General features: G+C 37.3%; 1 protein-coding gene and 1 long non-coding RNA gene across 9 annotated transcripts in view; one reads left to right on the top strand and one right to left on the bottom strand.

Moving 5' to 3' along the window:
• The window catches only part of PITPNC1 (phosphatidylinositol transfer protein, cytoplasmic 1), a 76,743-nt gene extending 66,121 nt beyond the window's left edge, over positions 1 to 10,622 (top strand). For 5 of the 6 annotated variants that reach the window (XM_021414523.1, XM_021414525.1, XM_021414524.1 and 2 more), the window contains one exon: positions 6,108 to 10,622. In XM_021414523.1, the coding sequence (XP_021270198.1) occupies positions 6,108 to 6,367 (260 nt within the window). In that variant the 3' untranslated portion in view covers positions 6,368 to 10,622. Of the gene's footprint in view, positions 1 to 2,559; positions 2,679 to 6,107 lie in introns of all 6 variants that reach the window. The other variant, XM_021414527.1, reaches the window with a different exon arrangement.
• The window catches only part of LOC110407168, a 65,159-nt gene that overhangs the window by 37,914 nt on the left and 15,045 nt on the right, over positions 1 to 12,200 (bottom strand). The gene's annotated exons all lie outside the window — the stretch shown is intronic.

Raw genomic sequence — 12,200 nt, forward strand, 5'->3', positions numbered from 1 at the left:
CAGCAGCTGCTTGCGAAAACTGAATCCCTGCACAGCTGTAGGAATGGACACTTTCTGTAGCAGAGTGATTCTGAATATCAAAACAGCTAACTGTATTTTATAAGTTGACGGGGCTTGTCCTTTGTACGTGTATTTTCAGTAAGATGTATCCATAATTGTACATATTTGTATAACTTAAAACGTCCCTCTTAGCATGCACTAGTTTTTGGGAATATGTTTAGGAAGTTTATTTAAACCTTCCTTGAGCTTCCAGAAATGATTTTAAGCCATTCATGTGTAGGAATGTTTCTGAGTTCTGACAAAAGTGAGAACAGTGTCATTCTGTATTGCTCAGAAGTACAACCAGTAACCCCAGCTGGTGTAAGCACAGACATCTCCAGTGACTTTATAAACCTGCAGAAACACATTTTTTGAAATTATGGAATAAACTGCTTTTGAAATGACAATGTTCTTTAAAATTCAATAGTGCATGAAAAAGCTTGTGCTGTGATGATCATAAAAACTGAAATTTACAAAATTTTTTTTAGTAGTATAGTGTGTGTGTGTGTGTATATATATACACAGATATGTGTATGTACTCTTTCCACAAATGAAGTATTGCAGTACACAGCTACCTTGTGGATTGTTCTGTCATGATGAGTCTTCTTACTAAATTATACAGTGTGATTTTAGTACTTACTTCTCAGGTTATGTACAAAATATAAAAAATCTGGACTTAGTAAAATAGATACAAATTTAATTTAGATAATTCTGTGCTGTCTGCAGCCTTTATACACTGCATTGTCAAAAGTATAACTGCCCTTACACCTCTTTGCATTAAGTGTACTAGGTGGTAAGAATTGCTGACTAGAAACCTAATGTTTCTGTACCCTAAATGAGTGAGGTCCAATTTCTATACATCCAGTGCAATTTAATACATATGATCTGTGAAATTTTTATGATACTGTTCTTGACATGTTTATTTGTGTGGGGAGAAATTTTCAAATAGATCGTTTTTTAAGAGTCTGTGTGCCTTCAATGTGTCTATTATTATCTTTTTAAAATTAAAGTTTGAGGAAGACTGAGTTGATGTAAGTCAGCTAAATCAAGTAACTAGTATATTAAAATCAGTTATCAAACATAGTGTGTTACTGATATTACTGATTGTTTACTCTTACTGCTACTCTAAGCATGAATGTGTCTTGTCATTAAATTTACTAAATGGCATTTAGCTTTATTATTAAGAAAATCTATTTTCAGAATGCTACTTACTAATAAAAAGCATGTTCTCTGCTTGGCAAAACGCACCTTAGCATGTTATTTTCATGGCTTATGAGCTTGTCTTTCATTACAGGCAATAGTAAAAACAATAGGTTAAAAGAATATTAGTTAAGGAAATTTCTTGGTTTATTTTGGTCAAAATTTTAGACTTCATTTTCAGTGATAAAGTATGACAGTATGCCATGGATATAACAGCTGAAGTTGTATCTCTCTTTAAAAGCTATCTTGTAAAGTGCACAAAGACCTTCATATCACGTGACAAGAAGTGGTGTGATATAAAAATTCACAAATCCAGATGGCACATAATAAACTTGAGAAAAATGATAGCCTCCAGAAGAAAAGCATGGTGTACATTACCAAAAGTGGCATGCATTTCTGAGTCGACTATGCTAATAAAGTAGTATTTACATGTGATATATAAAAGACTGATGGCTAGTTTCATGAAAATCTGAAATTATCAAATAATTATAAAGAATGGATCAGTACTCTGACAGCCCTCATGTTCATTTACACTTTCTTCAGAAGTAGAATACTGAGAAGAGTAAGGCCACAAGTCAGCTAATTGGATCCTGTGTTTTTCCTAGCAGTGTGATTTATGACATATCAAGTTGAGTTACGTAGCAAGCATTTAACACACTATTCACTAGTTAGTCAACATCAGGCATGCCTAGACAGTGGGAAACGATCCTACTCCTAAAATTAGCCCTATTTGTGAAGTACGTACAACTTTTATAGTGCATTAAGTGCCTTGAGACTACAAAACTATTAACATATTAATTATTAACCCACTTATTAGTGTAATTAACTATTAGCTCCTAAAATCTGAGCTGATTTGTGTTCTAACAGTGTTAAGTATTTGCTGGTTTTAAGATGTACTGTGCAAAGATAACATAAAATATCTTAGAAAGTTCCTACAAAGGTAAGTAAATCTTTATGATACTTCTATTTCTATCCTTTATTCCAAGGGATCTTCTAAAAAGATTTTAGAAGATCTTGGCTTTTGCCAAGGCCTGCACTTGAATACTTTTTGCCTACCTTGCGTTACACAGATTCTCCCAAACAATTTCCACTCCTTCCTGTTCTCTGGCTCCCTTTGACTTAACCTTCTTGCACCTTCCTTGGCTGATATAACTACCTTTATGAGTCAAGTTTCATAAAGCTAGTTGCTTCATGCTTTTATTTTTTTAAATCCTTTTTGGTTTCTGCTGAAAGACTATGTATTCCTAGCACCTTCTTCTTAAAAAATTAAGTTTGGATTTGAATCAGTGGAAAATGCCAACAATTTTGAACTTTTTACAGATATGACTATGGATGATGTTCGAGAATACGAGAAAAATATGCATGAAAAAACCAACATTAAAGTTTGCAACCAACATTCATCTACTGTGGATGAAATAGAGAGCCATGCCAAAACAAGAGTATGTCAATTTTTAAAACGTATTGCCCATCCTCAACTAATATGCACATAGAGAATAGCAGCCAGATGGTCTTGCTGATCACTCAGTGGAATTTTTGGGAGATTTTGCCTCAATAAGAATAGAATTTTACTCCATGAAATGCAATCATGCCTTTCTTTTGCACTGTAAATGGCCACTGAAGAAAGGGTGGGTTTGGGTTCATATACACCTCTGTATCTTTGGGGAAAACAAAATTATCCAATCTCAGCTGGATACATAAAGAAGTTGTTAAATTTCAATTTTGCATTCTATTCTTTGAATAATTAAAAAAATGGAAAAGTTCAGAGTGCTTCAGTCAAAAAGCCAGGAACATGGAGAGTGGAAACGTTCTGTGGGATGGATAAAATGTTTTGGTTGACCAGGAAAGAAAGCTAATGACTTACTCATTTACTAATTTTAATGTCATCACTGGTTAGCTACCAGCAAGGTTAGAAGAAGTACTTTCAGAAGTATACACCAGCCGTCTGTGTAGAAGTGCAGATTTCTGTGTAGGTGCTCTGATTCAGATTATGGAAACTGTAAGAATCCAGGTTCCTAATTTAGGCACTTCAAGGGGATGCCTAAAATTGGAAAACATTAGTATCTGCATTAGAAAAGATGTGATAATATTTGCTTCTAAAAATATTGTTCTTTTGTTTCTACTGACTAAGCTGTAGAACTCAGTGATGGTTTTACTCAAGTAATAAGCATGGGGCAAGGCCTGACCTCCTAAGTACTTCATTCTTAGTAAAGAGTCTCACCAGCCTGATAAGAGGTTACCTACAGCATAGACTAAGAATCAGATTTGACTTTGGCTCTACACTGCAGGATTTGGCTTTGAAGGAAATCTGCCATCCTGAGTTCCCATGCAGCCAAATTACCATGGAGGTCAGGACGGAATTAGTCATTAATGAAAAAAATTAATGACAGCAGGTGCATTTCCCACAGTCTGAACCTCTTTAGCTCAGGGTAAGGACTTGTTTTGCTTGAGTGTAAATCAGAACAGAGGTGAATTTAAAGTGAGTGTGAGCTAAAAAGTGAAATTTAGCTGAAGGGACAAAGAGTATTTCATATCTGAATTTAACACTGACAGTCTTGGAGAACATTTTGTATTAAGACTTCAATCAGTCGTCCCTTAAATGGCCAGTAAAGTGATAAGTCTTCCTGTCCTGTTTCACTCTGATACATTCAAGACAAGCTTTATTTTATTTTGTAGAGAACTTCTCAATCAAAAAGAGCTGAGATAAATGCATAGTCTTCCTTCGATGTTTTTAAACAGTTTGGGTTCAGAAAGACTACATTCTGTTACAGAGCAAAATGCAGTGAAAATCAGCAAAACAGGTTCAGATCTGTCTCAAAGACAAGTAGGTACAGTTCCTCTGAGACCATCTGTTTATTTCCACCACTTATCTCAGATTTGAAAATAGCTTAGTCCTCACCCCTAATAACTGGCACAGCTCTGTAGGCTGAAAAGGCCACTGAAGTGTAGTCTGCGTCGAAGTGAGAAGGCAGCTGGCAACTTGTGTGTTTTGTTTATTTCATGTGCTGTAATACAACATAAAGCTTCTTCTACATAACGTTTACAGCCAAGGCTGCAGATGCCTGCAGCTGGGTAATATTGAAAAGTATCGATGTACTGAAAAGATAGGATTTTGTCATGCATGTGGTAAGTACTATTGCTGGTCCCATGTCTCAGACATCCAAATGTGCCAGAATTTTAAGGTGATTAAAAAGCCCTTATTTATATTTCTGGGTTTGTTTGTTTGTTTTGGTGTTTTTTTTTTTTATTTTACTTTACAGAAAGCAAAGAATCTATTAAATGGTTTATTGAAAGTTGAATGGAACTGCCAAATTGTAGTCATAAAAAGAGTGCCATATACCATGAAATTTTTATGAAATTGCAAAAGTTGATGACCATGGAGAAGAAAGAATAGAGTGGAAGCAGAAATGACTTTTGTTATTTGAATATGAAGCAGAAGTTATCCATATCCTACCGAAGTCCCACATGGTTTAGGTCATAGGTTTCTTTCTTACCCTGAATGTCACCTGACTCTTCTTTGCTGTTGTAGTGGCAGTGAGGCCAGGGGGCAGCAAAACTTTGACATATATTAAAAAATATAAACAGAACTATCACCTGACTGTCTTTTTAATCGCATCTACCAAAGATTTATTGGGATTTGTAGAATAATTGCCCAGGGAGAACTCAGAAGAGATTTCACTGGACATCTTCTCAAGTGCCTTTTTTTCCCTCTCTGATAGTAATCAGCTATTTCAGTTTGTGTTTATCAGATATTGGGGTTTGCTCCGTCCTACTTAGGGTGGATTTGAATATGCTGAATTTCATTCTGTGAATCCTTCTAACACACAGGTTTACTATAATGTTCAGTGAAAACCTTAAAATTTATTTCACTTGGCTTAATGGACATCAGGCATGATACAGGCATGAAGCAGCAGGTTTCAGAAGTGTCTTACTGATTTTTTTTGCTCAAATAATTTGCCTTTCATTTAGGATTTTATCAGAAGAAGTTTTACACAGCTCAGTTTAGAGAACGTAGAATCATAGAGTCATAGAATATTTTAGGTTGGAAAAGAACTTTAGGATCATCAGACATTTATGCTGGGTTCACTCTGCCCTCTTGTGGGTTTCTACAGCACTGTGGCACATCTGTCACCTGGATGAGAAAACTTTCACTCCTTTTAAAACATCCCATGGACATGATTTTCTATGCAAAGTGTCTTTGACCTCTTGTCTCATTTTGCCTCTGTTTTCCAAGGTTTTAAGCAGCGGATTGTTGGAAAACATGTTGTGACTGTATCGAGTCAGAGAGAATTCTTCAGGAATTCGCAGTAGAAAAGCATGTTGTCCTCAGTTATGTGTGTGCCACTGTAACTAGAAGTCAATGGAAGCTGTCCACGGGGAGAGAGAAGTTTTCATCCCTTGATAATTACAGTGTGGAAACAAACCAGTGCATCCATTTATCAGTTCATGCTCATAATCTAGATGAAAAGAAAAAGAAAAAAAAAACCTGCTTATTTTGTTTGTAGTTACAAAGAATTCTACCGGCTGACTCTGTATCTAAGTGTATTTTCAAATTGCCTGTGAAATATCTTGATTTTCCAGCAATTACAGAGATTGCACTCTTAGTTCAGTTCAGACCCAGATGCAGACAGAAGAACCATTGGTACGTGCCTAATGTGCTTAGCTTCTTTTTCTTTACATTGTCCATATATTGGACTCCAATCAATGCATTAAAAAAGGAAGGAATCCTTACAGTGAATCATTTAATGATATGCATTACAAGCAATCATACTCTGACATAGAATTTGGATTGAAGTGGTTTAACTGAGATAATGAAATTATCATTCAAATTGATTCTAACGTGCCCTTTATCCTTTTTTTTCTCATTGAAGACATGACAATGGATGAAGTCCGAGAGTTTGAACGAGCAACTCAGGAAGCTACCAACCAGAAAATTGGCATTTTCCCACCTGAAATATCTATCTCTAACATTTCCATGCCTTCTTCAACCCGCAGTGCTCCATCTAGTGCTCCATCAACTCCTCTCTCTACAGATGCTCCTGACTTCCTAACAGTTCCCAAAGACCGGCCTCGGAAAAAGTCTGCACCAGAAACCCTCACTCTTCCAGATCCAGAGAAAAAAAAAAATTAAATTAACCCAGCATGATTCCTCCTGATAAGCCATGTCTACCACAGCAAGAGTAACATATTGTAGTTTCTAGGAAGCTCATGGTGGTTGGTTGGTTGTTGATGTTTGGATTTTTTCGCTTAAAATAATTTTACTGTTGTGGAAAGACTGTTTCTTTCCTCAGACTTGATCCTCATAATCTTCAGAGAAGTGCATGCAAGAAAACATAGTTTATATATCTGACGTATTGTTCCAAGCCATATGGTACATCTCACTGACATGCGGTGAAATCGTCTGAGGGGAACCCTATAAAAGAAAATAAATCTTTCTGTAGCAGTATCTCTATGTACAAATCCACATCTAGGTCATAGCATTTATATTTAGGAATAGGTATTTAGTAAAGCTGCCAAGGACTTCTGAGGCAAATCTGTGCCAAGCAGAATGCAGGGTTAACAGGACAAAAAGCTCCCGTTTTCTTCTTTTTTAACTGATTTTAAAATCTTTCCTGTTCTCAGGCTTCTCGTGTGTATTCATAAACCTTTGACCTGCAACTCATTGTACTTGAACACCAATAGCAATCACTCAGATTCATATCGTGCTTAATATGACTCAGGATTTGGGGCGTAGCTAACAAAGATGAAACTTTTCAAACCTAAAATGTCACTGTATAAAGCCCCAATTGTAATTAATTATACTGACTTTGAGGCCATTGAAGTATTTCTATCTTGCACAGAATTTGTAAAAGAAACCACCTATTTCTTGTAGATAATGTATTTTAATAGCTCTCCCCTGTCCTTTTGTGATAACTTAAGTTCATATTGGTGTTTGTCAATGGTGTTCTATGTACAAGATTGGGGAAAAAAAAGCAGCTAAATTGAGCCAGTTGAGAAGGAGAACCAATGAATTCTGTCTTGTCCGCTCTGGAAGAAGAGTGGTAGTTACCCTGTAAGACCTTGAATGTAAAGGAAAGAAAATATGAGACTCTTTTTTCTTTCCTGCCTCTCATTTTTCCTAAACAGCACAATCTCTGCTATTAGAAAGCTGGCTCTAGGCTTTACCACTGTCTCTAGGGAAGAGGTGAATAAAACAGTCACTTGAAAAAGCAAATGAATCTTGGGGCTGCTCGGTCCCACGTAGAGTGGCATTAAGGAAACAGAAGTGCTCCTCCTGGTCTGCATGTGAAATCACTCTTCAATCTCAGGAATTAAAATACAGAAAGGATGCTTCCCAGTACGGAAGTGTAGATTGTGGGGGGAAGAGAAAATGAATTTCAGAAGTGTTCTCTTCCTTCGTCCTTATCAAAAAGTAAACTCAGTGAGAAACTTTCCCTCTGACCCCCTATTTGGGGTGCTTTGTTCTCTTTCGTACTAATTGCTATTTAATTAATGTTGTCAGTATCTATCTCAATTGGTAGCTGTAGTAGGCATTAAATAAGCTGGCTTCTATTCCCAGTGAATGATAGCTATTACCTGAATCGTATGATCAAAGTGGGTGATGTTTTGTACCACTGGTGATGTTGTACATGGATGCAAAAAAGTCCTCCAGGACTGAACTATCGTTGAATATTGAACAATCAGTTTGGGGATGGCCTTTTACCTCCACAGGAAGTTTGTGCCATCTTCTCTGCACAATGCTATGATTTGACTGGCTTAAATGCACTGAACTTCTCAATGGCTGTAGATCCAATAGAAGTCATGTTGAATGTGTGGTATTTCTAGAGTAGTTGTAGTAGCAGGAAAGGTGATTCTGCTGTCAGCCTGCACTGAAAACAAGTGTATATTTGTTTGATAGTTAAAACTCCGTAGCTAGCAAAATCCAGAAGCTCTTTGTAGGTTAGCTATGATCTGACATCGTATATTTTCCCACTTACTGTCCATGTGTTACGTTGTGTTTCCCAGAGGTTGTAATTCTGTGTAGTTAGTAAACTAACAGGTGATAATTTTTCGTTTGAAAAAAGCTACTGTGATGCTGCAAACAAAACTTTCCTTTGTTAGTAAATGATTTCAGCTTAAGAAGTGTGAAAATTAATTAATAATGATTATAACTGGTCGAATCTTTTTATTTTTTTTAATTTAGTAGCATGATTGAAACATTGGCTGAGAAGGGAAACTTTTGAAAAGACAAAGCATTGTTTATCATATTTTATTTCCTAAATTTAATTTATATCAAAATAGTTTAGGTCAGCTCCGCCCATTGATAGTCTTATTTTTTAATGAATTTGTTGTTTGCCCAAGAAAAAATTGCCCAGCTCAAGTCATCATTTCCTTATGCTTACACGTTACTGTTTCTATATAGGTTTTGGCATCTGGGTTTGACACAGATTATTAGACCAAAGCAGTCGTATCTTTACTTGTATTTAACTAATTCATTTCTAATCCCACGTGGATATATTGATTATCATATCATGTAGGTTTTGGAGATAAGGCATGTGTGATAATTACTAACGTGCCTGAATAGGACAAGCTTACTAGCTGCATGACAAATATTATGGAGAAAGATGCTGATCATGTCATGGAAAAAATGCCAGGCTGCTTAATGCTGTGTCTCCATCTGCATGTGCTGCTGCCATAGCCCTACTGTCATGCAGTACTGTTGTAGAAGAGTGCCAGATTTATTGACCAAACAGCCTGAATTCACTGCTGGACAAAATTAGGTTCATGATTACCCACATTACCTCCTTTTTGCTCACTAATGAAGGCAAATAAAAAGATCCAGAGTGTCTCATTGCTTTGGGTAAGAAAAGTCCCAGGCTTTTTATTGCCTGTGTTTGTAACATCTGCTGTGTTCTGCTTTGTTTTCCCCACTAGTCGGCAATTAACCAGAATGTCCAGAAGAATTTTAAATATCATCTCTTTTCCTGTATATGGTTGTTTTGTTTGTTTTTTTTTTTAACATTTTAAGTAGGATAACATTTTCCCAGCAAACACAAAATCACAGAAAAAAAAAAAAAAAAAAAAAGAAAGAAAAAGAAAAGGAAGGTCAGAATACCTCAGTAACATCTTGAGGCAAAGGTTGTTTCCATTACTGATTTTGTCGCAGTGCTTTCTCTTGTATTTTCAAGCTTTTTTATGAGGAGAAAAACAGTATTTTGCAGGTGTTACTTCTTCTTTTGCAACAAAAAAATGACGTGGTTAGTGAATATGTTCTTAAGAGTGGGTATGGTGGCACCCAGCAAAGCTGCAGAGGCACAGTAGCTGTGTGCTCCTGTTCTCTGCCACAGTGAAGAATTACATGATGTAGCTCATGTACATGTACCGATGTACATGATGTAGAGAATACAGTTCAGAGCAAATAATGTGATTAGTTTGTTTGGGTTTCTGTTAAAGCCTTCTCCCAGTTTTGCTCATATTTTTATGTATTTCATATAGAGCAATTAAAATAACTGACAATTCATTGCGGTCTTTAGAACGGTAGATCTCCTAATAAATTCCAGAAGGAGGTACCTGTAAAGACGATGAGGAGCAGCACGCTCCTGAAACTCACACTGAACAGGATTTCTTATGAATGTAATTGTCCATTTTGTAAATGACTGGATAAATCCTGTGGAAAGAAACTATTTGACCTTATTCTTTGGCTTTTTCGATTATTCTGGAAGGTGATTTTGTCATCTAGTAGCCAATTTGCATTAATTGCTGCTGTAGAGAACTTGAAACAGCAATGTTTGTTCCTTGACTTTTATTTTGTAACAGGACTGCTAAATTTGTTAAAACTGCTTTGAAGCTTGCTGCACTGTGACTTCAAAACAATGTGTTAGCATTTGAAATACGCCAAACAAGTACGCTTCTTAAGAGTTAGCGAGCACAGTAGGAGAGAATTCATGATCTTGTCAATAGGAGCTTTTCTGTTTCCATTGTTTGGACTTGTTTTTATATGTGTAAGTTAAAATTGCTAAGTAAGTCTAACAATGTCTTGCTTTAAATGAACAGCATGATCATTGAATTACAATCTCCTGTAGTCTTATGGTGTCACTTAAAGAAGTTTCATTGTTTTATTTCATTTCTGTGATAATTTCCTGTGACTCTGAATGTCCAGTAATTCATTTCTTTTATTCAGAACTATGATAGCTTCATTAGGCAATACATTATTACCATCAGAGAAGGACCAAGTTTTGAATTGCTCTGCATGTTAAATAATGCAAGGCTAAGCAGGAGACTTTGATTGTCATATTTTTCATCCATTTCACTTAGTTTCTGATTTTTCCAAGTTATTTATTATTTTTAATATTGTATTTTTCCTTGTGTTTTGTTGTAAATAAACTGCCAACAACTATTCTTTACAAGTGTGGCTATTGTCTTTCACACAGTATTTTCTGGCGAAGAACACGGCCATTTCTACCACCAGCTCTGCAAGTCAGTTCCTCAAAATTAAATATCACAAAGAATTGGCATTGTAAGGGAAATTTAAACCACTTTATTACATCTCCTAGATTTTGTTGCTCCTCAGCTTTTTAAAGATCCTATGAGGGCAAGTGCCCTGTCAGTCTCACGTTAGCCCATTCATTTGTAAATGGCCACTTGGTTGATAAACTTTCACTGGGGAGTAATTTCTAATTCTCATTGGTGTGTTTTTGCAGTCCAGTGTTGTGGTAAATACTGGGAAAGATAATAGGAAACCTTTCAAAAGGCAGAAGTCCTCCATTACTTACCTACAAGCCATTTCCTCATTGTCAACATAAATTTCATGTGTAAAATGATTCTTTTTAAGTTTTCAAGTTAAGGCTTACTCAATACACATCAAGTTTTCTATGCCCCAAAGGAAGTTGGTTACTTGCTTATTCAGTACAGAGATATTTCACAACAGTGTAGGAATGGAAATAAGGAAATATGTGTAAAAAGCATGTAAGGTGTAAATCACAGAGTGCACCCTTTAACCTATCAGGTTGCCACAGCTGCTTTGTGAGATGCACTGCAGCGGCTCAGAGCACGCAGCAGAGGATGCTGCAAGGAGCTGGCAGCCTGGGAGGTCCCAGCAGCCCCGGGCTGCAGCTGGGGAACTGCTGGGTGCCGAGTCCCAGCCGAGCTGAAGAGTGCCGGAAGGAGTTCTCTGATTCCCATGGCCAGCTGAAGAAATGCTGACACAGGAATGCAGTAATGACATCAGAAATGACCTGTATAGTCCTGCCAGAAGGGAGTAAATGAAACACACCTGGCATGGCAACACGGCTGTCATGCACAGGGTGCAGCAGTGCCTGTGCAGTGAGATGGAATGGAGGCATCCAGGTATGATCCAACACTGAATGGTTTACTAATAGCACTAATGAAACAAAGCACACAGTGCTGCAGCATGACTTCTGAGTGGCTTCAGTGCATTAAAGCCCTGTTGTGGTGAGCAGGCTGGGGCCGTGCCTCCACACAGCCATGGCTCTGGCTCTGCTTTTGTTGCCCAAAAGTGCTTGTGACCATTCTCCACAAGAAGAAGGCAGAGCTGGACTCCATGGCAGAGGTCTGTCTGCAGCATGGCCCCAAAGAGCGGTGCTCACAGCATGCAGCCGCTGACAGCAGGCAACAGCTGGGGCCTGAGGTGTGAGTTGGTTGTCTTGCTTTTTTTTTTGGTTGGGTTTTACATGTTGGGTTTGTGTTGCTAGGGCTCCTCCACAATTCACACACAGACAAAAAAAGACTGATGCACACACATACATGATAGGTTGGCCAAAACCTGGAGCTGGTCCTTCCTCAGGTTGTGTTAATTTGTGCTCTTGCAGAAGGAACATGTTCGTTACAAACCTCTTCTGTAATGAGACATTTCCTACAGCAGAAGTACCTTTAATGAAACCAGCAGCACTTTACTGTGTAGATGCAAAACCACAGAAGCCTTTTACTGAATGCCTGTGTACACCTCTCCGGCACCATGAAGCCTT

Source organism: Numida meleagris, chromosome 17, assembly GCF_002078875.1.
Source record: "Numida meleagris isolate 19003 breed g44 Domestic line chromosome 17, NumMel1.0, whole genome shotgun sequence".
Lineage (NCBI taxonomy): Eukaryota > Metazoa > Chordata > Aves > Galliformes > Numididae > Numida > Numida meleagris.